Source organism: Lampetra planeri, chromosome 37, assembly GCF_965212315.1.
Source record: "Lampetra planeri chromosome 37, kcLamPlan1.2.h2, whole genome shotgun sequence".
NCBI classification, from domain to species: domain Eukaryota; kingdom Metazoa; phylum Chordata; class Hyperoartia; order Petromyzontiformes; family Petromyzontidae; genus Lampetra; species Lampetra planeri.
The window spans coordinates 2260843-2288111 of NC_136143.1; the positions used below are offsets into that span (position 1 = coordinate 2260843).

General features: G+C 51.0%; 1 protein-coding gene across 1 annotated transcript in view; it reads right to left on the reverse strand.

Moving 5' to 3' along the window:
• Positions 1-1202: 1202 nt before the first annotated feature.
• Positions 1203-27269, reverse strand: part of RPA1 (replication protein A1) — a 31611-nt gene continuing 5544 nt past the window's right edge. The window contains exons 3-16 of the mRNA XM_078611682.1: positions 26813-26897; positions 26043-26151; positions 24622-24731; positions 21455-21698; positions 20526-20628; positions 20086-20154; positions 19785-19977; positions 18258-18397; positions 17779-17927; positions 14682-14814; positions 13961-14137; positions 5163-5270; positions 3819-3908; positions 1203-3347 (exon numbers count right to left, since the gene is read on the reverse strand). Of these exons, the coding sequence (XP_078467808.1) occupies positions 3240-3347; positions 3819-3908; positions 5163-5270; positions 13961-14137; positions 14682-14814; positions 17779-17927; positions 18258-18397; positions 19785-19977; positions 20086-20154; positions 20526-20628; positions 21455-21698; positions 24622-24731; positions 26043-26151; positions 26813-26897 (1818 nt within the window). The 3' untranslated portion in view covers positions 1203-3239. The remainder of the gene's footprint in view (positions 3348-3818; positions 3909-5162; positions 5271-13960; positions 14138-14681; positions 14815-17778; positions 17928-18257; positions 18398-19784; positions 19978-20085; positions 20155-20525; positions 20629-21454; positions 21699-24621; positions 24732-26042; positions 26152-26812; positions 26898-27269) is intronic.

Below are 27269 nucleotides of genomic sequence, written 5' to 3' on the forward strand. Positions count from 1 at the left end.
ACGATCATTCGACGTCGGCTTCGCCGGGTCGGCCACGTCGTCCGTCTGCCCAACTCCAGACTCGCGAAGCAGCAAAGTCTTCTCCTTCCAGCTTAGTCGGGGTGTGGCGTTCAAGAGGCTGGGCTTGAAAAAGCGCTTCAAGGATGTCCTCAAGGTCAAGATGAAGAAATGCTCCGTCGACACGAACTCGTGGGAGATTCTTGGGGAGTCTATTACAAGGATCCAAACATTTTGAAACTCAACGGCGGAAACAGCAACGCTGATGTAGTGGTGATAAGCGCTGGTAGTAAGGATCGTGGGGTAGCGCGTGGTGATTGGCTGTGTGTTGGTGACGCGCGCTGACGGTGAGGGATCGTGTGGCAGCGCGTGATGATTGGTCGGCTAGGGTGGGTGCTCACATCGCAGTCCGCATAGGCTCCGTCTCCTTGGAGCGGAGGGCTATATAAGGCGGTGCGTGCGGGCGCTCGGGGAGAAGTTGGTGACCAGTGAAGACGGAAGACGGAGGAGGAAGAGATAGGGCCCTGAGACACCTAGTCCCGCTGTCCTTGTAAGGACCGGGGCCCTGTGTGGCTCAGAGGCGGGACCTTGGGACCCGGGGGCCGGACGTCCGTGTGAGGACCGGGCCTGCGGGACCCAGTGGTCGTGATCCGTACCCAAGCTGGGGTGGGTCTAGAGGTTCCCCCGGATGCTACGGGGCTGGAATGCCCGTGTGTGTGTAGCCGGGTGGAACGGGTAGCGTGTGCTGTAGTAACCACCCGTGTCAGGTGGAACGTGTAGCGTGAGCTGTAGATACCACACGTGTCAGGTGGAACGTGTAGCGTGAGCTGTAGATACCACACGTGTCAGGTGGAACGTGTAGCGTGAGCTGTAGTGACGTGTTATTGTGACAACCCAAGTGTGAATAAAGTGTGCTACCCGTCAAGTGGTCTCCCGCCGTAGTTTACTATACTACACAAGGATCCAAACATTTTGAAACTCAACGGCGGAAACAGCAACGCTGCAGCCCGACTTACTGAAGCGGTCTCACCCACCACTCTCTCTGGACACGTGGTGCCCGAGCTGCCGCAGAATCCGTCAACCACAGATAAGTCTTCAAGCATCTTCGGACCCACAGATAATCCAACTTTTTTTTATTGAAGACAATAATCCTCGATTGCGAGTAGCCCAATGATGACACACACACAGCGCATTCGCTGAACACGTGACTTACGAAATAATGTCTTTATTGAGACTTATAGGAAAAACACAAACAATATAATCTAGGCGGCAGCACGCAGACGCACGCACAAGCGTTACTCGACGACACCGTCTCGCATAAAGGGAACTCTGCACGGGGGGGGGGGACCTGGGGGGAGGGGCCTTGACGCGGCCCTCACCGCCGCAGTGGCGTTGAACGGCGCGTGGAGACGCGAGCGCGGAGAGACGGCACACGCTCAAGCAGCGTGCACGACGACGGCGCGCGTGAGGAGGGGAACGCCGTCATGTGGCTTCCAAAAAGCAACAACTTTGAACCGTGAGAGCGAGTCTGCCAGATTTCGGAAAGCGTCCAACACCTTCGAGACCTGCAAATGGTCGTGGCGCAACAGGGAGAGTTTCCAACGCTGTGGTTTCGGGTTGTTACCGCACGTTGTTCGGCACGCGAGCAACGTCCCCGAGCTTCTTCAAGTCGGACGTTGTGATGAACACGCGGTACGCAAACCCCCAAGACACACGATCGTGCGCGAGAGAGAGAAATGAGGAACTACCCCGTGCTCATTCGCTGAGAGACCTCAACGCTTTACTTTTAAGAGGTGAACGTATTTTTTTCGTGGGGCATGGTGGAACAATTATGGGGTCATTGTTGCGTGAATATGCCGTAAAGGATCAACAGGTTTAAAAAAAACTTGAACCAAAATATAACAGAAAACATTTTCCTGAGGTCCAGGAGGTTTGCATTCCCCATGTTCTGGGAACAGGAGTTAGTTTCACCTGCAACATAAACCCAAAGCCACGGCGTTTACCTCGCAACAACCACGATCGCATCAAAACGAAGGTCGCATTCCCAAAGTGACGTACTGCGCTCCTGCATAAGTACAGCAAAGTTCACAGAGCAGCTTGGCAAATGACGCAAAAAAACATCACGATCCCAAAGCCAAATGAGCTCAGCGTGTCGGCTTGGGTGGAACAATTTTTTTTAAACGAAGCCCAGTCTCCGCCCCGTTTAGCCAGGTCAACGCCCGAGCGATGGATGAGCGGCGCATGCACAGCCCGCTACGAACGCCAACTTTATTCAACAACCGCAAACCTCGCGCTGGGAACGAGCCGACGACACAAAAACGTTAACGCAAATAAAAAGGTAACAAAGCCACACGTGCAAACGTAACACATGGGAACGGGTGTTGCTGGGGTGAGAACGATTTGAAGTGAAATAATAGGGCTGCTAAGAAGGGTGCTCGACGATGAAGGAAACACGGCAACGCTCAAGGCATCTGACGAGAAATTGGGGACATAGTTTACAAGTTTACATTGTTTAAAGTCTCGCTGTACGGGGTTAAGCAAAGGGACTGTTTTAGCACCGTTATTTAGGGGTGCCACTGTGGCGAGATGTTAAGTGCCGGGGGCCTGGTATGCTGGAGGTTCTGGGTTCAATCCAAACCCTGACGCCTGCTGCATATTTGGAGTTTGCATGTTCTCCCCGTGGTTGTGTGAATTTTTCTCCAGGTTCTCTGGATTGTCCCTCCACATTTAGAATCAACATCATGCGTTTAAGAGTATTTGGCTGCGATAAATTTCCACACAAAAAAAGCCACTTCGTTGAGCTATCAAATTCTGTCCAGATCGCTTCTGCAAAACAGCTGTATAATAGCTCAGTGGGCATTACCTGGTAAAATGAACAGTTTAGTTTTAAAGCTTAGCTTACTGAGAAGTGGTCAGCGCAATGCGCTATGAACCCGCCGCCAACTCGTGTTCTCTTCTACCGTCACTAAATTGAGAGCGATATCTACAATGGACCGATGGCCCACCCCCCCCCAACTTACCATCACCAATGTCACTGCAGTAATCAGCATGGCGCAGTAACGTCAAACAAGCCCCACGGCTGTGTCACGGGGTGAAGGCGAGGCCTTCATCCAGAAGTGGACTGACAACAAAGTAACTCTATGGATCGAAAAGAGCGAGGAGCAGATTGGGGCGGCGGTGGGCGGCGAACCCGCCCCCCACCCCACCGGCACGATGACACCAAATGGCGCAGAGCAGCGGGCTCAGGCGCTCAGGACCATTTTGCGGATCTCCGTGATCAACCTCTTGCTGTGCTCAATGGGATCGCACGGCCGCACCTCCATGATGGTCATCTTGATGCGAGACTCATCCTGTCGGCGGAGACACGAGGGGTCGGGGAGGTTAGGGGTCAGATTTTGGGGCACTGCAGTGGCGAGATGTTAACTATCTCGCCTAGTATGCAGGAGGTTAGGGGTTCGATCCCAACTCCGACACCTGCTGTATATTTCGAGTTTGTGATTCTCCCCGCGGTCACGTGGGTTTTTCTCCGGGTCTTCTGGTTTTTCCCTCGACATTTAGAATCCACGTCACACTTTTAAGAGTATTTGGCTGCTGCTATACATTTCCAGACGATAAGGTTGATATCCATGACCCACAAATTGCCCAATTGGGATTTTGTACAATGGCAACATCGCCCCCTCGACTGCAAGCAAAACAAATTTGGCAGGACCCTCCTACCAATGTGCCTGGACTCGGCCGAGGTTTTCCCGGGTAACACGACAACACACGCCCCCCCCACCGCACAACCCCCAGGCCCCCACCCCCCCCCCCCCAACACTCACGTTGTAATTCTCCAGCTTGACCCGCATGCGGAAGATGTAGGTGGTGAAGTTGGCGTTCTGGAAGACCTGCTCGTAGGCGACTTGGTCATCCTGTACAAAGATAAAAGATCCCCCGTGTATAGCCTGTAACAGACTGTTGAGGCAAGTTCCATTGCGAGTAGCACCTATGAAGGCCGGCACAGCACACAAGGGGTGGTTGGCCAACACCACCAAGATAAAGTTCACCCATATAGCAACACAGACCATCGCAAAGGGGGGGGGGGGGGGGGGAGAGCGAAATGTCATCAGCGAGTGGCTATGGTGCAATCGTGGTAAGATTAACGACCTCACCTGGTATACAGATCGTGGGTAAGATCCCAACCCTGACGCCAGTATATTTGTGAGTTTGCATGTTCTCCCCGTGGTCGCGTGGATTTTTCTCCGGGTCCTCCAATTTCTCCCTTAAAGAGTATTTATTTGGCTGCTATAAATGTCCACGGGATGAAACGAAAGCTCCAAATCAAGTTATAAGCCACTTCGTTGAGTTATCCTTTGTGGCCAGGTCGCCTCTGAAAAATAGCTATATATATATCTCAGTGAGCCTTACCTAGTAAAATAAAACATATTTTAATAGTATTACAGTAGTGTGCTGACCGTGACTCAACGGCGGTAGCAGCATCTTCAGCACCCGCCCCCACCCCCGCCACTCAGGACACACGGTGATAACGAAACACACAACGCCTTCCTTCCCGCGCGACCTTTGTGTTTTTTCGCAACCACAAGGTGGTGGCGCCCGAGTGGGGATCGTGGTGCAGACAGCGGTTTCCATGGCAACTAACCAGAGCAGCAGCAGCATCGCCAGTTACAGTAACATCACTGCTGCATTTGTAGCCCCCAAACACTTAGCACCAGAGTGCTGCTGCTGGACTAGCTGGAGTAAATCTGGGAGTGGATCAGGAGTGGATCAGGAGTGGATCAGGAATAGATCAGGAGTGGATCAGGGAATGCATTTGTAAATCTAGGAGTGGAACTCGAGTGCATCTGGATTTGGGGTTGATCTGGAGTGGTTCTCAGGTTGCTCCAGGAGTAGAACTGGAGTGGATCTGGGAGGGCATCTGGAGTAGATCTGGATATAGGAGTGGATCTAGAGTGCATCTGGATTTGATCTTGAGTGGTTTTGGGCTTGATCTAGTAGTGCATCTAGAGAAGATCTGGAGTGGATTTGGGGTGCATCTGGCAGCGCATCTGTAGTAGACCTGGAATAGATCTAGGAGTGGATCTAGAGTGCATCTGAATCTGGGTTTATATGGAGTGGATTTGAAATGGATCTGGAGTGGACCTAACAGCGATGTCTGCACCACGTACCGAGTCCTTAAGGTCCCCGAGAGCCTCCGTCTTTATGCCCAGGATGCTCTCCCCATGCTCCTGGAAGCAGGTCACCCACTGGTTGTCAGTGTAGTCCACGATGTTGGCCTGAACCACGGCAACGATAAACGCACAGCATCGCTAATTAAGCACACACGCAACAAAGACAAAGATCCCCCGTATAGCCTGAACAGACTGTTGGGGCATGTGCTGTTAGCGAGCACCTATGAAGGCCGGCATAGCACATGAGGGGGTGGGTGGCCTGCACCACGCCCGGCCGCCTTTGTATCCCCAGTGGCGATGTTTACACACCGCACCAGGTACTCATTTTAGGCCGACTCGACCTAAGGGAGGCCCAAGACCGGTTTAGGTAATCGTCACCGATGTTTGCCAAAGCAGGAAACAAACCCGGGTTGCCGGGGTTCGAAGCACAGCACACTAACCGCTGTGCCACCATCCAAACACAGACACTGACACACGTGTATTACAAACACCGACACTTAGGGGCCGTCCATAAATGACGTCGATGTCACGCACCTGGGGGGGGGGGGGGGGGGGTCAGATATTTGTGACGATGTGTGACGATGGGAGAGGGGGGTTTGAGAAATGTGACGTCACATCAAAATGCGCAACTTTAAATAAATTTAGACAACACGTTCTACTTAATTAAATAGACAATTTAATAAATGTTTTCTCCCACATCAGAGTGCAGCGCCACATTAAATACGCACTACAATGAAAATAGTTAAAGCGATTTGAAGCATGTTTTTTTTGGGGGGGGGGGGGGGGCGCGGAGCTTTGTGACGTCATATTTGAGGGGGGGGGCTGATTTTTTGTGACATGTTTGCTGGACGTACGGTACACACGCACACCCGCACTAGAGGCACAGCACGCGTCTACCTACACAAGGAACATTACGCACGCATGCGAACAGCGCGCACACGGGAACAACGCAGACACCTCAGGCTAAAAATAGCGCCGGCACACCAGAGGAACAGCATGCACACAGAAGCAGGGGGGAGGGGAAGGCACCCTGCCCCCAACTCCCCCCCCCATTCCCCACCTCCCCCCGACCTGGTCGGTCAGCGGTCACGAGCCCTGCCTTGTGCGGGAGCAACATCCACCCTGCGGCACCAACCACGGGCATCCCTTCTGGCCCTGGGCCCCCAAGTGAGCCCCCTTCCTAGGGACCTTCCAGACCCTAAGCCCACAAAGCGAGCCCCCTTCCCAGGGGTCCCCTCGTGGCCAAGTGAGCCCCCTTCCTAGGGACCCCCCCAAAGCCCCAAAGCGATTCCCCTTCCTAGCAGCACACACCTACAGCAGCACACACCTGTACAGGAACGGCACACACACAGCAGCACACACCTGTATAGGAACGGCACACACACACAGCAGCACACACACCTACAGCAGCACATTCCTGTACAGGAACGGCACACACACACAGCAGCACACACACCTACAGCAGCACACGCCTGGGTAGACAGTCCACCAGATGAAGCTCGAGTCGACACTTTTCTTTATTTCGCACAAGCTCACGCCGCACGCGTCCACCCTACACCCATTCCATTCAAGAAAAACCCCGATCGCCCCGCTTCACCTGGCACGCTCTCTCTATCTCTCTGGAAGTTCTGTCTCTCGCCTGCCTTCTCTATTCTTTTCCTCGTGACGTCATCCTAACCCTCTAACCTAGGATCCTGTGAGTATTTCTTCCCCTGGATCTCGTAAGTATTAGCACTACATCACCCCCCTCCCCCCTGAAGAAAAAGTCGTCGTCACCTTAACACAACTAGTGCAAATCGAAGGGACTCGGTGTAAGCCTGACGGTAGATGAGAAGAGGAAAAAAGCTCTTTTGTTAGTCAATAAACAAGCAATTTCAACTCAACCGAGTCCTGAAACTTTGTGTGTGTAGGTGAGGAATGCATGTGCATCCAGAACAGATTTTAAGACAGCAACAAAAGAATAACCGTAAAGCAAGACGGTACATACCAGGGGTCAATCGGATCTTCCAACCACAACATGCGAACAACCAACCTCAAGGAAAGCAACCTTCTTGAGGTTGGTTCGTCATGTCAAGTGAGTGAAGGGGTGAAGGTGTCGGTGTTCGCGGTAACCCGGTTTTTGGTGAGTGGAGTGGGTGCTCTTCCAAGTGTAGTGGCGCTTCCGTGGTAAGCTTCGACCGGTCCGGCTTTAGACGGGCAGGGTGCATATACCATTGCCGGCGTCCCAATTGGACCCGTACACATTTGGGCCTGAGAATTTCCACCACCTTAATAGGGCCCTGCCACAGACGGTGCAGTTTGGGAAACGTCCCTAAGGAGACCTGTGGGCAGTGTAGCCACGCACCATCTCCCACTTTAAAAGGCCAGGGCGTCACTCCCTTTTGACTGGCCCGTTCATTCGCAGAACGAGCGGAAGCTGCCTAAGCTTGTGCCGCCTCCCTCGCAGTCTCCCACTGTTGCATGACCTGCCATACCGCTATTAGCTATTTTGCAGCCACAACTGGGAGGTCAAAAAGCTGGCACTCAATGGGAGGGTCAGGCTCCCGACCATACAGCAAATTAAATGGGGAGTATCTCCGTTCAAGCATGCGGGGCTAACCGGTATGCTGCCAGGACCCTGCCTATGTGTAAGTCCCAGTCCGTCTGAGTCTCATTAACCACCTGCCATGGCATGTAAGTGATGGTACGATTTAGTCGTTCCACCATCCCATCGGTTTGTGGGTGGTATTGAGAAGTGTGCACTTTCTTAGTGTATAACCTGGTCCATTAAAATATTTCAAGGGCACCTTTGTCCATAACATATCCCTGAACAAAAGCTTCTGCTATTGACCGAGCGGTTTGATCCGCGCAAATACCTGCCATCATGCCCGGCCAGAAATGTGTTTTAATCGTGGAAAGTGTTTTCAGCTCCTCTAAATGCAGGAGGCGGCGGCCATGCACCTCCGCTACCAACTTTTTGCGGTATGGAGGTTGGCACGACAACATCAACAGCCCTTTGTAATCTATGAATGTTGAAGCTGTTGGAGGCCGGTCCTGTTCTAGGTTGGACTTAGTTATGGTGCGAATGGGATCAAGTGTTTAATCTTCCCCTTGTAATCGACGCCATTCCTCTTGACCCAGTCCTAAATCACGATCGGCCAGGGGAGGGGCTCTGGTTTGCTTTCCCGCATGTGTATAGGTGCTGTGAGGCACACCGTGTCAGGTGAGAGTGGTTTACACCTGGGAGAGCCCTTAGTACAGGCATAAGTACCTGCCTCGGGCAGATGCGTTAAAGCATCTACATTGGTGTGCTGCAACCCCTTCCTATGGACCACCTCAAAGGAGAATCCTTCCAGCCTCTCAATCCACCTGGCCATTTGACCAGGTTGGTCGATATATAATGAGTATTGCAGTATGGCATGGTCAGTCCGCATCACAAATTTTCGAAATTTCTGTATAAAATTCACAACAGCCAGGAATTCTCTCCTCGTTATGCAGTAGCGTTGTTTGGCCGATGACAATACCCGGCTGCCATATGCTATCAGCAGCTCTACCCAACTGCACCTGGGATAGGATGGCCCCAATCCCTACATGGCTTCCATCCATCCAGCGTGAAGAGCAATGAAAAATCTGGGTGGCAAATGGTGGCGCCTCCGTAAGCAGTGTCCGCAGATTTTTTAAATCCCTGTCCTCTTCTGTACCCCATTGGAATTTTTGCCCCTTCGCTCTAAGTGCTTGTAGAGGTTTCGCAATGGCAATCTTGTACTAATCTGCGGTAATGGGAAATAAAGCCAATAAATCTTCTAACATCCGGGACAGATATGGGAGTCGGCCATTCCCTAAAACAGTGTCTTTTCGGGATCAGTAGCTACCCCCATTGTGCTATTTCCCCTAAATATGTGACGGGAGGCTGTGCGAGGTGGCATTTGAAAGGCTTGAGATTTAAATGCGCTTCCCTGATAAGTGAGAAAACTATCCTCAACCGGTATAAATGTTCCTGGAAAGATCATCCCAACACAATTACGTCGTCCAAATATATTAGGAAAACGTCCGTCAGTACCAGATCCATGAGCCTTTGGAATGTGGCTACGGCCGTTTGTAATCCCATGGCGAGACAGTTAAAATGAAATAACCCCTGGCGTGTCATCAAGGCGGTTTTGTGTTTTGAATCCTCATCCAGCGGTAACTGCCAAAATTCTGATAATAGATCCAAGGAATCATCAATTTGCGGGAGTGAATAAGCGTCCGCCATTGTGACCTTATTCAGTTGACGGAAGTAGACGCAAAACCAGAATGAACCATCTGGCTTTTTGACGAGGACGACAGGGCGCCCGTGGATGGCGAGATAATGGCGAGATAATAGCAGCCCTTAACATCTCGTCCATCCCGTTTTGTAGGTAAGATTTCTCGACCAGCCCCATGCGATATGCATTTTGGCGGCTGAGCGGCGCGTTTCCCGTCTCTATGTGGTGTTACATTAAGTTAATGCGCCCTAAATCGTATGGTGCCTTGCTAAAAATGTCCTCAAAATCCTGCAACAATACCCGAAGGGCCTGGCATTGTGACTTGGACAAGTTAGCATCCTGTGCTGTCATGGCTTCCAGCCAAGGCGTAGGCAGGATCAGTATCATCCGCCATTACTCCTGCCTGCACTTCTCCACCCCCTGCTGGCATGGATCGCACATGTGCCAAAACCGTATTGTGACAGGTGTGGTTGCCGTGTTAAAAATTTGAATGAACAAATGTTAGTGGCGACATAGAATGGTGTCCGCTCCTGCTAAGGTGCGTCAATCCATGATCGCAATTGTCGGTGATACCAAAATGGGTGTGTCCAGTTGCGCTGTCACCAGAGGTATGCGATATCGAAGGGGAATTAAGATTTGTGCTGCTGGGGGTACAGTGAGCATCTCTTTCCGGACGTTCCCCTGACGGCATTTCAATGCACCCCTGGTCATTTACAATTTTGATAGGGAGCTGATTCAAAAAGTCTGTTCCTAGCAAACAGAGAACCGTCAATGTGCTGGAGACTAGTGCAGGGCCCAATATGACCAGTACTTCCACGCGAATTTGAGTCTAACTGTCCCAATATCCCTATGCCCCCCGCATTTGCCGCTTCATAGTACAATTGTACAGGGCGCAACCACTGGGCCCTGTGGGGAAGCATGTCAAAAACGTGCAGGGAGATAAGTCGCCGACACTCCCGTATCGACCAGCATCCGAACCTCAATTCCATCCACCGACGTCCCAGCTGTGGCTGCCACGACCCTCCGTGCCAACTTGCGCCATTGTGTACCCCGAAGCTGGCCATGTATGTACGAGTGTGGCTGTGATCGTCGGGAAATGGCAGGTGTATTGACTGTTGGTGTGTGCGGGAGGTCTGTGATGGAAACTGCCGAGGTGTTTGGGGTGCCGCAACTCGCCTGCTGATTGTATGTACAATAGGGGTGGGGAGGCGGTTGTTGATGCGAGGGTGGCCCCGATGGAGCAGCGTCGGTGTGGCATCCGCGTGCAATGTGGCCCATATGGCCACATCGGTGACAGGTCAGAGAGCTTCAGGTCCGGCTGGTTGCTCCAAGTCCCCTGGGCATCCAACAACGGGTCTTCTGGGCAGGACCCCGATATGCCCCTCTCACAGCTGCCAACATCTCTCCCCTGGGCAGCCCAGTGTCCATCTCTGGTTCGGCGTCTTCTCCCATGTTCCATTTTCCCCCGAACTCCCTCCGGTCCTTAATGGGGTGATGGGTCCGCTATTTGCGTGACCATACGTTGCGGCTTTATCACCTCCTCAAGGGCTCTTATGCTCTTCGCAATCCACAAGGAAGTAATGCTTGGCAAAACTATTGTTAAAGCCTGTGCCAACTCTAACATACGATCAGCAACCTTAAAAGTCCAGAGCCCCCGCATCCAGGCCTGGCAAACCAGCTTGTGCTAAGGCCATGAGGGAGCTTCTGTAGGCCAAAGCTGATTCCCCCTCTTCCTACCGACGGTTCTGGAATCGTCTTTTAGTGATAGATTTCGGGTCAAAAATCTCTGCCATCTCGCGATGAACGGCTTTGCAGGGTGTTCTTTTTGTCCGCTGGGATGGAAGAATAAATTATCAAAGCGTCATCGCTTAAGACCATGGGGAGAGCTTTCAGTGGCTCGTGCTCCGTCCATTCCAAATAAGTGTACGCTGCCTCGAATCGGCGAACAAGTGCTCCCCAGTCCCCTCCCTTAGCCACACATTTTTCAAAATGACCCAACCTGCGTGAACAATCGGCGCCCTCTCATCGCCGCTCCACTCCCCCGGGTGGAATAAATTCTGCGGCCTAGGCCGCGCGCCTCTGACCGTTATCCTTGCGCCTCCCCACGCGGCTCCAACGCTCCGCCGCTAAAGCTCGGTGCGGCCATTACCGCTGGGCCTCGGGGGTCTATCTCTGCCCCAGCTCCCATGGCGGCTATCGGTGTCGGCCTCACTAAGGGTGACCCTACATCCTCCATGAGGTGACTCTTCCCCGTCCCTCTGTGGTTCCGACTGCAAAATTTAATTTGGGAGCCTCCGATGCGCCCGCTGGGCCAGCGAGAAAGGAGCCCGCCGATTGTGGTGCTGCGTTCTCACCCGTTCGCGGCGCTGGCTGGGCGGCGACTACCCCGGCCGTCGCTGTTACTCGTGGCATCCCCACAGTAGGACTTCCCGCTCAGCTGAGCGGAGAAGCCGCTGCGGACTCCAAGAGTGGCATCACTGTCGCCGGGCTAGCAGCCACCTTTGTCCTCCCGCAGTTGTTGCAAGAGTAGCGTGACCGCCTCTGTCTGTTGGTCGACCCGGTCCGTAAAGTGCCTCCCCCTCCTCTCGTAGGGTGGAGGGCTCTCAGATGTGTTGCTCTTTGCTCTCCGCCATCTTCTCATGATTCGGGGAGCCGTTCCAACACCGTCTGCAGACCGTGCCGTCTCCGGATCACGGCCATTCGGGGCGATGGGAGTAGAGTCACGTTCCTCCCCTTCTTCGCTGGGATCTCTGTCGGGGTCCTTTTTGTTGCAGCGTCGAGGCATCTTGTCATCCCACCGCTGCCACCAGTTGTAGAGACTCCACCAGATGAAGATTGAGAGTCGACACTTTTCTTTATTTTGCACAAGCTTACGTAGCACGCGTCCACCCTACTCGGATTCCCTCCAAGAAGTGCCCCGATCGCCCCGCCTCAACTGGTGACGTCACCTCTCTCTCTCTGGAAGTTATGTCTTTTAATAATAATAATAGTTCAATTTATAACGCGCGCAAATTTGCGGACGTAATGGCCGCAACTCAGAGGCGCGGAGCCAAGCTCAAGAGTCGCTGGAAAGCATGATTGTAGAGGTGAGTTTTTAAGTCTCTATTGAAGGAGGCGATTGAGGTGATGCTGATATCGTTCCAGACTGTTGGGGCTGCCACCGAGAAGCGGTGCATAGACATGACCATCCTGGATCCTGGTATCAAGAGGAGGTCGTGAGTCGCGCTGCGCAGGCATCTGCCGTGTGCTGAGCTGCAAGTTGTCAATAATGAAGAAAGTTACGGCGGGGGCAGGCGGATATGAAGGCATTGTGGCAGAGGCAGGCGATCTTGTATGTGACCCTACTGGCGATGGGTAGCCATTTGAGAGCACGGAGACAAGCTAGTGAATCGAGATGGGGATGAGTATGGGGAATGACGACGCGTGCTAGGTTGTTTGGTAGTCTTTGAAGTTTCTTTAGGTTGCCAGCGGAGGTCCGCAATAGTCAAGGCGAGACCCAACTATGCAACATGCCAATGTGTTGGCAATTTCAGTAGAGATGAGAGGACGTAGGTGTCTGAGAGCCTTCAGGTGAAAGTTACATGAACTGATGATATGGTTGGTTTGACGATCGAAGGATAAAGTTAAATCTAGGATGACACCGAGGTAGCTGAAGTGGTCGGTGAACCTGATGCTGTGACCAAAGATGTGTATGTGTGTTGGGAGTGCTGATGAGTTGAGACGTTGCTTGGTACCTAACATGATGGCCACTGACTTTTTCGGATTAAGGGCTAGGTTGTGTGCAGTGAACCATTGTTGCACGGCGGTGGTACATTCCAAGAGCCTCTCGAATCCAGATGCATTGCTAGAATCGATGGCGGTGAATAGAATAGTGTAATCCGCGTATGAGTGGTGCTTAACACCGAAGCTTGCGATGAGCCGGCCGATCGGGGAAGTGTAGGCTGTGAAGAGCAGGGGACCTAGAACAGAGCCCTGGGGAACCCCGCATAATGCTGTTGTTTCAGGCGATGTGGACATGCCCACCCTGACTGAAGATTGCCGGTCAGAAAGGTATGAAACTATGCACTTGAGTGCTGAGCCGCATACACCGAAGTCGGATTTCAGGAGGGAAGTAAGGAGCGAGTGGTTGATGGTGTCGAAGGCTGACGAAATGTCTAGACTTACAAGTGCAACAGTTGAGCCGGAATCAATGATCGTTAAAATGTCATCGAGCACTCTGGTGAGTGCTGTTTCTGTGGAATAGTTTTGACGGTAAGCTGACTGGAAGCAGCAGTAGTTTGCCACGCCTTCTCTCCCCCTTTCCTTGTGACGTCAACACTGTAACCTAGGATCCCGTGAGTATTTCTACCCACGGGTCTCATAAGTATAAGCACTACACCTGTACCAGAACAGCAAATACAAAAACAACTGCCATTCACCACCAAGTGGCGGTGACATCACCACGACGCTTGTGCCAGGCTATGTGCACGTTGAGGCCACGCAAATACACACACACCTACAGCAGCACACACCTGCACCGGAGACAAAGACACACACCTGCAAGGCAGCAGCAGCGCATGCGTGGGGGCTCACCTGCAGGATGAGGCGGTACTTGAAGTTGGGCACCTCGGTGTCGCACTTCTCGCAGCGGAAGTTGCCGTTGTTGAGGTCGAGCACCTTCTTGTTGCAGTCGAGCTTGGGGCACGCCTGGTACAGGCAGTTGTCCTTCTTGATGGAGATGATGGAGCCTTTCACCGTCACGTAGTCGGCCTGCGTAGGGCGGGCGGAGACGAGGGTCGGTGGTGGCCTCGTGTGATGGTGGCAGTGCGTGCACAGAGCGCAGCCCTCTCTGTGGCGTCTCCCTGTATCCGTCTCCATCTCTCTGTCTCTATGCCTCCATGTGTCTCTCTCTCTCCGTGTCTCTCCCTCTGCCCGTGTGTCTCCCTACCCCCATCTCCATTTTTCTCCATCTGTATAACCCATCTCATTGTCTATTTCTCTCCGTCTGCTTCAACCTTATCCGTCTCCCTTTCTCTCTCTCCGTCTTATTATTTCTGTCTAGTCTCAATCTCCCTCTCCATCTCTTGCTCACCACGTGCTCGTGGCGAGGAGGGGCTATCATCGCCATCGTTTCTCCACCCCCCACACGCTCACTTCCTCAATCGCCCCCACCGCAGGACGGTGCAAAGTCACGTGACTATGGCGGCCCACAGAGATCAAAATCAATCTCTGTTTTCGACACACCTTCCCCCCTTCATCAATTCGATAAACTACGAATCGCAAAAATGGCAGAAGGGGAGGAGTGGCAAGTTACCTTGTCACCGTGGCCAAGGTTTTCCATCTTCACTTGGGACAGCGTCTTCCACTGGCTCTCCATGAAGGAGCCGCCAGCGAAGCGCTGCTCAGAGATCGACTCCGTCTCCATGTTCTGGCCCTCGCGATCGAACCTGCACATCGATAGCGCGGTTACTTCATGCGTTCCCATAACGTCACGGAAAGCAGAGTCAAAGAGATGTCCTGCTCATATTTCCTGCCCTAGTGACGTGAGGTTTGGGCTACAGAAATGTGTAGTGACTGTACTTGTCACTGTATGGTGCCAGGACTTGCGAAGTCACGGCCGGTAATATTGTCATTGCGGGCAGCCCGGGTTGCAGGCTGCAGTACCAACTCTGGCGGTGGTTGGGTGAGCGCTGGTTAGCGCGAAGGCACCACGAGCAGTGTGCGGTGTCGGCTCCCGGTGAGGGAGCGAGAGCGAGCGTGAGCCAGCCGGGGTTACTCTGGGGCATGATACTCTGGCTGACCTGTTGTCACATGACCGGACGATACTGGAGGGGGGCCACCGGTGGACGGGGGCCGTGGGGCGGTCACGTGGTCCCTAAGAGCTCTCGGGAACATTCGAGAAGGAGCTTGAGAAGCCTGGAATGTGGGCGGGGCTAGGGGCGGAGCCAGCTCAGCCCGGGAGCATATAATGAGAGCTCCGTGAGGAGCTCGGGGTTCTTCAAGTGTTGGAAGATCCACGTTGGGGAGAAGAAGCCTCCAGCCACACGGTCCGGGACCCAGCTTGTGGTCCGGACCGGGATAGCGAACCTCGTCTAGTGCTGTCGTAGCGTGGTGAGATGGGCATTCGAGACCCGAGCGCAGGTTGTGTTATGTTACGTACTGTTATGTGAATAAATAGTGATAATTGGTTCTTTATCCTTCTATCTGGCAACAAAACTGACACCTTTTTACAAGGAGTCATGTTTGCATAGACCGCAATACCTGCAGTCATAATACAAACAAAAGAACATAACTCTGATAATGGACCAATCAACTTCAAGGACAGTGCACATTATCAGAGTTATGTTCTTTTGTTTGTATTATGACTGGAGGTATTGCGGTCTATGCAAACATGACTCCTTGTAAAAAGGTGTCAGTTTTGTTGCCAGATAGAAGGGTAAAGAACCAATTATCATATTTTTACTGGCAAATGAGGTTCCCATAGTGTAGATGCTTGCCCCGAGCTCTCATACTCTGATGGTGCATTGTCTTTGAGTTGTGCGCCTTTTGGCGTCATCTGGTCCAACCCATGTGAGACTAGGCTCTAAGGAAAGCTGTCTCGGGTGTGGACCAATCAACTTCAAGGACAGTGCACATTATCAGAGTTATGTTCTTTTGTTTGTATTATGACTGCAGGTATTGCGGTCTATGCAAACATGACTCCTTGTAAAAAGGTGTCAGTTTTGTTGCCAGATAGAAGGGTAAAGAACCAATTATCATATTTTTACTGGCAAATGAGGTTCCCATAGTGTAGATGCTTGCCCCGAGCTCTCATACTCTGATGGTGCATTGTCTTTGAGTTGTGCGCCTTTTGGCGTCATCTGGTCCAACCCATGTGAGACTAGGCTCTAAGGAAAGCTGTCTCGGGTGTGGACCAATCAACTTCAAGGACAGTGCACATTATCAGAGTTATGTTCTTTTGTTTGTATTATGACTGCAGGTATTGCGGTCTATGCAAACATGACTCCTTGTAAAAAAGGTGTCAGTTTTGTTGCCAGATAGAAGGGTAAAGAACCAATTATCATATTTTTACTGGCAAATGAGGTTCCCATAGTGAATAAATAGTGTTGCTCCCAAGATAACGTCTACGACTCAGTTGGACTCACTACAAGTGTATCACAAAGCGATTTAAGCTCATTATCCTTGCTGATCTTGTCAAGAAGCATAAACCATCACAGCAAACTCCGGTTATCCTCGCAGCAGAATCGGATTTTGGCTAGCCATCGAATAAAGATGGTCACTGCGTCGCATGATTTCCGGTGCGCTTCTGCGGCCGTCTGGAACGCCCTTCTGATATTAGGAAGCCACTGGAGCTGTGCACTTTTATATTATCTAGATTGAAAACTAATTTCTTTATAACTGCTTTTATTGTTAAGTTTGTTGTCCTTCCCCTGCACCTCTGATTAGCATGGTTGACTACGTATGGTGCAAAAGAAGTTAAACATAATACAATAATGGTTTAAATGATCTTCGCTATCGTAGTTCTACACAGAATGCAATGCATCAGAAATATGATATTACTTTATTTTTAATATGAGTACAACTTTTTTGTTTGTGTAAGGGTTGTCTGTTAGTCAAGAGCTACTACTTTGTAACAATCAATATTCCTATTTAAAACTGTTCATCAGAAAAATGTTAGAACGTAATTCTCATCAGGCCCCATGGTGTTAAGGGCAGTCTCAAAATTCTTATTATCCAAGCTCTCTCTCTCTACATGCCCCGAAGAAGGGCCACCGGCCCCTAAACGTTGCCTATTTTATATTTCTTATATCAAGGCCGCAGTGTTATTGATGAACGTGTTGAGTGTTTTTGTTATTTGTGCTTGTGCACTACTTTCACAGAATAATCTGCTCATGTAAACATTGAGGCGACCTACATCTCATGTTCACAGGCCTGAGCCAGTGGTGGAAATTCCACATTCCTGTGACAGAAGCAAGTCTCTCCCTAGGGCAACCACTGTTGACTTGGTAACAGAGTGGCACTCATTTCATGGCGGCGTATTGGGGAGGCATTCATCCAGCTGTGGATAAATCGTGGCTGATGATGCTGATTCTTGGCTCACAATAAGACACTAGCAGCTTTGCCAATGCTTAGATTAAGACTGTTGTTCGGGCTAAGTGTCGGGGCTCTTACTTGCACTCAGGATATGGTGGAGAGTAGGGTTAAGTTGCAGTGAGGAGTTAGGGGTCTGGTTAGGGTTGGGAGTTTGGGGTCTGGTCGCAGTTAGGAGTTTGGGGTCTGGGTTAGGAGTTATTGGTCTAGTTACGGTTAGGCTTAAGGTGTGATTATGGTTATAGGTCTGGTTAGGGTTAGTATTAGGGTCTGTTTAGTGTAAGACGTCTGGTTATGGGAAGGAGTGGGGGGGGGGTTACCAGCTGCGCAGCTTGTAGGCCTCGGGGATGTCGGGGTTGACCACCATGAGGCTGGAGCTGATGAGCGAGAGGGAGCGGCCTCCAAAGTCGGAGAGGCGCACGCCCTTCATGGCCAGCACGGGCTGATTAGCGCCGTTAAACGTCTCCGCCTGCACCAGCGACACACCGCACGGGATGGGGGAGGCGTTGGGAATTTAAGAAAATCGTACCAAGTCATCTCAACTGCCACACTGGTAGATGGGAGTCCAACCGGCGCCATCTGGAGGCCAATTCGTCTGCTCAGCGTTAACCCAGTGGCAGCTCCCCACTTTCCAAATTCAAAGAAAGTGCTCTTCTTGTTATTTTGGTTGCCGACATCTGCTCTAGACATTTCTATATTTGCCACAAACCAGTTTTTACTGGTTTACCGGTAACACAAAGCAACGGATTTCAACGACCCTATCGATACCCAGAATAAAAACGACGACGATGACACTCACCTCGTTGCCCCACAGGGTCACGTTGACCGTCTTGCAGCTGGCGTCGACGACCTGGATGTTGCGCTTGCTGACCTCGCGGTTGGTCGATTTGATGGTGATCTTGGTGGGGTCCTCGAAGCTCGTGCACACGCCCAGCACGTCTACGCGCATGAGCCCAAAAGTCACGCAAATTACACAACGTTCCCCCCCACCTTTCCCCACCTCCCTGCCGCATAAGCGGATATCGAAGAATGAGTTCTGATATCTTTTAGAGTGGCTCTCTTATCCACACACTGGGAGGCAGCACTTACCCACCCACTCAGCTAAACAGTAATATGAATATGCTTTGATTATTTCGGTAAAGTCACATCGGTAGTAGAAAAAAAAAATAGATCACGACGTTTCGATCGCCACACAAGCAATCGACTTCCGGTGGGAGTGAGAAACAGGCTGCTGAAACAAGTCCTTATTTCCGAGACCAAGGTACTCTGCAAACCTTCGGGCTACCATTAAAGATTTGTCCATGAAGCCATTCAGATATATAAACACAGACACAATTTCAACCGAGAAGATGGGTACGAAGTGAGCAATCATTGGAAGGACGTTATTAACTAGGTAAAGCTTGAACTGGTTGTTGATGTCTCCATCCTACCTGCTATTGTCAGCAGTTTTTTCCGACTCTCCGAGTTACATTACCAAGTTAAATGTCTTTACTTCAACGGGCTAAATGTGTCACTAACAAAGCCAACGTTGCCCCCTTTCCCTTGATGTGGTGATGGCTCTCGTTTTTTAGCAGACTATAACTGGCTGTGATGTTGTTGTGTGTCACTTTGTGTGTGTCTCTGTGTGTGGGTGTGTCTCTGTGTCTCTCTAGGTGTGTGTCTCTATGTGTCTCTCTCTGTCTGTGTGTCTCCCGCTGCGCTATATCCCCCTAGTGGCTGATATACCGTCAATACACATTGACATGCTAATCTCTCACAATACAATGGCCACCTCCTCAGCACAAGCTCCAGCCGCCACCCTCTTGCCCGATGCGGCACCCCCCCTCTCAGCTCTCTATATATGAGGACTTGTTTCAGCAGCCTGTTTCTCACTCCCACCTGAAGACAGTTGCTTGTGGCGATCGAAAAGTCGTGATCTATTTTTTTTTTCTACCTACGTGACTTTACCGAACGAACCAAAGTATGGATTTCTGCAGTCACGAAAGCTTCAAATCACGATTGAGTAATATTAATTTGATCAACAGAGTTTTCATTCGCAAGAGCTGAATTTATGCATGGGTGTTTTGTCTCGTAATGTACAAGATTAGCCGATGGGGCGGCTGTCAACATAAAATGCGATTGCAGAGTTGCGAAAAAAAAAATGTTGCTTCTGGTTTGGGTCTCCAAATATTGGGCAGAAAGAAACACTTCTGAGAGGGGGAAAAAAGAATTGATAACACAAATCAAATTGCGGGACAATTCACAGAATCGGAGCGGGTGGTACGTCAAACGACCCCCTTCTCTCACGTCCACCCTCTCTCTCTCTCGCTCTCTCCGCATCGCTCACCCAGGATGGAGTCCTTGTTGCGGTCCTGGAGGGACGCGATGGGCTGGAAGTCAAACTGCACCATGGGCAGCTCAGGGGCATCGGGGCACGGCACCACAGTGGTGTCATTATTGAACGTCATCTCGTAGTCGTTCTTGATGGACGTGTACTGTTTGTTGGCTGTTTTCAGCGACCCCCGCGAGATGTAGTAAACCTGTACGGGACAAACGCGGACGCGTTAAAACGACGACGACGAACGGTGGGGGCAGGGCGGGGGGTTTGTAGGTTGACCACCGGAGCCTTGGCACCGTGGGTGTCGTACCTGGTTGACCTGGATGATCGGGAAGAATTTGTCGCACTGCTCCTTGAAGGCAGTGGCTCTGATCTCTCCCTGCGGGTGGAACGCAGCAAACGCAACGCAGTCAACTCCCGATCACACAGGGTGACGGGGGTGAGAACGGCATCGAAGAGAAGAGAAATCGGCACAAAAACAACCATGTCACGTGGTGGGTGGTTCTGCGGCTGTTTGCAAAGTTGACTTGGTGAGAGCTCAACAGACAAGGACGAGTCCATTTGCCAAAATGACCCCAGGGGGTCATCATGATGACAAAGGCAATCAACATAAAAACTAAGTGGAGCAAATGAAGCAGAACAGAAATCGGAGCAAAAACAACTGCACTACAAAAGAAAGTGTGCAAATGGCACAAAAACGTAACCAAAGTTAAATAAAATAATTTCAAAATAATTTCGGCTCCAACTCACACTCTCATCCGTCAGGTCCATGGAGAACAGCTTCCCCTCCCCGCGCGAGTTGTTCCAAGTGCGGATACTCTGCTTGTTGGTGACGCGCGCACGGATCGTCCACCTAGGGGCATCAAGGTGGCGAGATGTTAACTACCTCGCCTGGTATGCAGGAGGTCGTGGGGTTCCATCCCGATCCTGACGCCTGCTGTGTATTTGGAGTTTGTATGTCCACTAGGGCTCCATGGTCACGTCTATTTTTCTCCAGGTCCTCCGGTTTTTCCCTCCTTATTTAGAATTCACGTGCGTTTAGAGTATTTGGCTGCTATAAATTTCTACGTGATAAGCCACTTCGTTGAGCTATAATTTATGATAACTGGTCGCTTTTGAAAAAAAGTTATATAGCTCAGTGGGTCTTAACTGATCAAATAATACTTCATTGTTTAGCTTATAACTTCAGTGGGCCGATGCGCACATCTCCTTCATGAATGGAAAATTAAAGTCACAAGCTACAGTAGTGCGATTGTGGCCATCTAATCCTAACTATGGACCCGTGCATGAAACCACTTAGTCTGCGCTCCTTAAACGGAAGAGGAACAGCAAAACTACACAAATGCTCTCTCCTCTCTCTCTCCTGGAGCCCTCTCGTCATGGCCTGCAGACCCTGATGTCGGTTATCTATCTAGCTCCTGAACACATTGCTGCAATACACAGGAATGGAATAGACGAACACACAATTAACACGTTTCGTACAGCAAACAGCTGGATTGCCAATGTTCACGTTGAGGCCAAGGAGTGAGCCAGTGGATGGCTTCAACAGGCCGATGGAATGCTGCGAGTGAATGATCAAGGCGGGCATTCCTAAACTGGGTGGCAATTATTTATATAATTAGAATTTTTTTTAACCGGAAAAGGTACGCCGTTGTTGTGCGAGCCGACCGATGACGCACTTGTTCTGGTAAGGGTTGAGGCTGGAGATGGGCACCGCACGGACGGCCGAGCCGCCAGGAGTTGTGGGCGGAGCGGAGTGGTACGCGGAGGAGCCGACGCTCGCTGCCTTAACCATAGGTCCCCCCCCGCCACCACCAAAACCACCACCGCCACCACCAAAGCCACCACCGCCACCACCGCCTCCAAGGTACCCTCCTCCACCTCCCGCGCCTGCCCCACCATTTGCCGCCACCGTCGGGTTACCTGTGGGACACACAAACAAACAACGATCACCGGTATATCCTGAGCAGACTGTTTGGGGAAACATGTTGTTGTTAGCGAGCGCCTATTAAGGGCAGGCACGAGGCATGTGACAGTTCCCACAAGGCTGTATGCTTTTTGGCATTATTTCATCTATAGCAACGGTGAGACAAGGCAATACAAAGGAAGCGGTCTCTGGTGAAGGCCAATCAGTTTCAAAAACAGTGCATACATTATCATCAAAGCATATTTGTTTTAATGTTTAACCACGGACTTCATGCCTATTTATTTAGTGATTGAACATTATAAAATCTTCTGTATTATTGCCAGAGGATAAAGCCTTTTCTTTTTGAGCAGCTGAGATCTGCTGCTGCTCCGAGGTTGTGGGGAGCGGTGGCGCAGTTGTTAGCACGCAGCGCTACAAACCCGGCGACCGAGTTCAATTCCCGCTCACGGCCAACACCAGTGACGATTATCTGAACTGGTCCTAGGCATCCCCTAGGTCGGCTCAGCATCAAATGAGTACCTGGTGTGGTGTGTAAAAAAACATCGCCACTGGGGAGACAAAGGCGCCGGAGCGTGGTGCTGGCCACCTAGCCCCTCGCGCACTGCCGCAAAGTCTGCAAGCAATGGCGGAGCCAGGATTTCTAGGTAGGGGGGGGGGGCAAACCCTCCAGCAAAGAAAAATTATAGTTGTTAGTAAGTAAGGACTTGTCCCTTGCTTTTTATTCGATGCGTGCGGCGATGGTGCAGCCATTGATTGAGGGTCAAATTCGAACCGTGTGTGATCAGCATCGCGCTCGCTGAAGGTGAATGCCTTCAGGGAAGTCATGTACTGTATACGCAACTGCGCACAATTCTGTGAGTTACTTATAACCGCTTTGCCGTTACTTATTGCCAATTATAGACTCAGACTATTGTCCTATCATCTCATAGAGTCCCTGGCACATAATAATATGCTACACAGTGGTAGTGGGGGTCCAAAATGCCGATTTATTACTAATAAATCCCATTGATCCGATCGAAATTAGGGATTTTGATCGGATCATTGGGGGGGCACGTGCCACCCCCGCCCCCCGCCCCCACTGGCTCCGTCAGTGTCTGCAAGGCTATACGGCAGAATTTTTGTCTTTGATCTTGTGGCTACACGGGCCCGACTGGACAAGTGCGCTTACCACGCTTTCCAGAACGTGGGCCCCGTCGCAAGGCGCGATGCCCGACCGAACAAACTCTAAAACAACAGAGCCCTCGAGACATGAATTTAACCAACACAGCGCGATGACGAGACGGCACTGTTGCGAATTACTGATTCTTTAAGCACGATTTAGCACTTCGTAAATGACAACTGAGACTAAACTATGAACAATGATCATTTTTACCATGTAAGGCCCACTGAGCTATATAGCTTTTTTTCAGAAGCAACTTGGCCACAAATGACAGCTCATCGAAGTGGCTCGGCATGTAGAAATTTATAGCGGCCAAATACTGTAAACGCATGTTTCTAAATGTGGAGAAAAAAGAGACACCGCAAACTCCTAATATACACCAGGCATCAGGGTCGGGATGGAACCAATGACCTCCTGCATACCAGACGGGAGAGTTAACATCTCGCCACCGCGGGACCGTCTTTGTATTATGAACAGTACAAAGGCAAAGCTCTCCTGCGTAAGCCTCTGACAGACTGCCTGGGTATGTGACGTGGTTATCAAGCGCCCATTAAAGGCTGGTACGGTCCAAGAGACGGGCTCCTTCACTGCGACTATTGCGCTTATTTCGTCACGCAAACTCAAGCTGTGCAGTAAGCATCGCTCACAGGAGGATTACGCATTACATTTCACAGTCTGCAGTGACTTCATGCAGAACGAGGCCAGTTTCCAAATTCCCTGGGACGCTGCTTATAACTAAAATGTACAGAGGGCACTACTGATCGCCCCTACTAGTTAAGTCAGCCCATCATAATCTGCTTTTTGTGTTTTGTTTGTTGTCCTTCTCCTGCACCTCCGATTAGCCTGGTTGGCTATGTACGGTGCGACAGAAGTTCAACATACATACATCATTGCCATCTTTCTCGAGGGGTGATAAATTAAGGACCGCTTTTCATTTGCCACTATGATTTTACAGCTGTAAATCTACAAGAGGAATGTAACCTTTTCTACCATCGTTTGTAACTATTGCCATCATTTTTTTGTACATTATGCTGTTGGATTGTCCAAGTTATTGTACCAGTGAGTCTATATATGAGTGAGTATGTATGAGGAAGTCTGGATATTAGTGAGTCTGTGTACAAGTGAGTCGGAGTATGAGTGAGTCTGAGCACTAGTGAGTAGGCAATTAAATGTTATTTCTGGGACACTATTTTTTCCAGGGGTGTCCTTAACTCCGCGACTGGGGTAGCAATCAATCCGAAATCAGTGCTACTCCACGATGTCGAAACGCAGCGAGGACGACTGCACTGAGAACGCTCGTACGCACCATAGTGCATCGTGTACAGCTCGTCGAGATGAGTCGATTGCCGCATCGCCGACCATCAACAGACAAAAACTGACTGCATCACGGACATGATGCGAGAGCTGGGGTACTATGGTACCCCGGGGTACCACCATAAGGTTCATGTGTACGAATCTGTATGTGTATGAGTGTGTATGATCGAGTCTGTGTACAAATGAGGTTCAATTGTTTATTTTATCTACGTAACTGCCTCTGTAATGTTCCACCCAACGCCAACCCCAACTTGGGCTGGACACCTGTGAACAAAAGCTTCACAGCTCATCGACCTCTCCCAGCCGCAACCAACTCTGTGTCTACAATCAATAGAAAGTCAAACTTGGGCAGAGGTAAACCGACAGACTGCTCCCGGTCACGGCAACGTGCAAAGTCACCATCACCAGTGGCACGAGGCTGCGGGGAGTGCGGATTTCTGCGTCACCTTGCTGCGCCTTGCCGCCTCCGTCCGTGTAGGGCTGGGCGTTCCCGATCTTCCCGCCCACCTCCTCGGCCGACATCACGACGTCCATCTCCATAACGACGACCACTCTCCTGCGGGGGAATCGCGGTGGCAACACCACCGGCGACGACGTCAAGAAGCGTCCCACCCACCCTCTGCACCACGCTCCTGATCGTCGCCCCCCCCTATGCGAGTAGGGAAGTGGAGCCCAGTGACCTTTTGCCAGTCCCTATCCCGATGCAGTTCTAAAACGGGTATATTAATACATGTGTAGTGTATGTCGACTGAGGTGCACACACACCGTTGTAGGAGGCAACGCGTTTATTAGACAATTCACTGTACACCGGGTTCTGTTGCTAAGTGTGGCTAACTTGGTCTAGGCTGCTCACGATGTGCGCGCCTGTTAACTCTCTTGATTCCCGAACGATCCCCGAATCCCCCACGCGCTCCCCCTTAATCCATTGGCCCCGGCCCCGCACATTGCTCTATCAAGGACGGCGCCCCCACTTCCGGCCACGTGTCCTTAACTCCTCCAATCAAGACACCGCTTCAGGTCACGTGCCCTTGACTCCTCCAGAGAGGAAGCAAGTCAGTCTGGTAGTCAACATGGGTGGGCAGAATCCTCACTGTATGTAGCAACTGGTTAGCACGGTTGGCTACGTACGGTGAAAAAGAAGTTCAACATACATACACATGCACGGTAGTTTTGTGTCAAACTAAGACCCATATCTATCACACAGAGTCCCTGCCATAAAACATCTGGCAGTTCACCAGCATTGGTTCAAAGAAGCCGGACTGCTTGCGAGAACCGAATGTCGAAACCGGTCCAGAGTTTGATTGTTTTCAATCAATGTTGCAGACATTATACATTCTCAGAAGGCCATGCAGCTGATAGAATTACTCTTTGGTTCTTTCGGTAAAGTCACGTAGAAATAATTTATTTTATTTTATACATAATAGAATTACGACGTTTCGATTGCAACACAAGCAACCGTCATCATGTAGAACTAAATTTGAGAGAGAGACAAAACACAGACACGGACACACACAGACGCACAAGCAGAGAGAGACAACAGACACACAGAGAGACACACAACATAGACACATTCATTTCATTTATTTCTACGTGACTTTACCGAAAGAACAAAAGAGTAATTCCTGCAGTCACGAAAGCTTGAAATCAAGTTTGAGCTGATAGAATGTTTAAAAAAGTTTTTTGTTTTGTTCACACTGGAATAATCGTCACCAGTTATCGTGACTCCGCGTTACAGATGGGACAGACACGGACCGGTTGGCACTGACGCACACAAACCCTCGTCTTTTTGGAAAGCGTCGAAAGAGGTCACGGGGTCGTCATCGTGGCGCACGCAGTCGAGTGAGCGAGTGAGCAAGGGGCCACTCGCCTGCCATCCTTCATGTCGTTGAGGATGAACTTGTTCAGTCGGCACAGCGTGTGGGTCTTCACCTTGCCCTGCACCACCAGCGGGTTCAGCTGTGTCGCCAACATGACGGCTGTAGTCAGGCACAAAAAGCGGGGGGGGGGGGGGGGGGGTACCGTGGTTGAGATGCAGCACAACTCACAACACAGGGGTATGTATGTATGTATGGTCAAACAACCCCCCATGAACAGCACAGCGTGGGCATGCCCTCCAAGCTGTGGATTGACACAGAGCTGTGCACGTGTACATTTCCTTGACGGAGAATGTTGTTGTCGGTGGGTGTGTGTTATGGGCCTGCCGTGGTGCTGGCCACCCACCCTCCTCGTATGCTGTGCCGGCCTTCATAGGTCCTACTCGCTAACAGCACTTGCCCCAACAGTCTGTTCAGACTATGCGGGGGATATTTGTGTTTGTTTTGTGATGGGTGTGTGGTGGGCGGTGCATGACGGACGTGTGTGTGATGGGTGTGTGAGAGTGATGTCTGTGATGGGTGTGTGAGAGTGACATCTGTGATGGGTGTGTACTGGCTGTGTGCGTGATGGGTGTGTGATGGGTGTTTGTGTGACGGCCGTGCGCGATGGGTGTGTGAGAGTGATGTGTGCAACGTCTGTGATGGATGTGTTTGATATGTGTCATGTGTATGATGGGTGTGTGTCATATGTGTGAAGGGTGTGTGCTGGCTGTGTGCGTGACGGTCGTGCGTGATGTGTGTACTCTTTGACGTGGTTACGCACACGAGTGGGAGTGGACCCCGTCGCTGATGAGCACGCGATAGCGCTCAACAGTGTTGCCCTGCGTGTTGGGCACCGGCTTGAGAGCCTGCAACCCACATCGCCACAGCAGTCACGCAGTAGCGTCATCGGTCATGCTCAATCCACTGCTGAAAGAAGGCCTTCCCCAAGCCTTCGTCACCTCTCACCTTCACATGAGTCGATCTGGTCACGGAATGCACTCCAACAATGTTAATGCCTTGTGTGCGTTGTTTCAATAATATGCAGTTCACTGTGCGTGGATTTTGAACGTGGAGTAAGCAAATTGAATTAACATCGGTTATTACATTTTGTGTGCAAGAATCTGTTTTGTAATTCGTGTATATCCTGCAAAGCAGATTTATTTCGCTGGAGCGTCGGACAATGATTGCTACGCCCAAAAAAAACGTGGCATGGCTGGTGACGGTTCGATCTCCCAGAG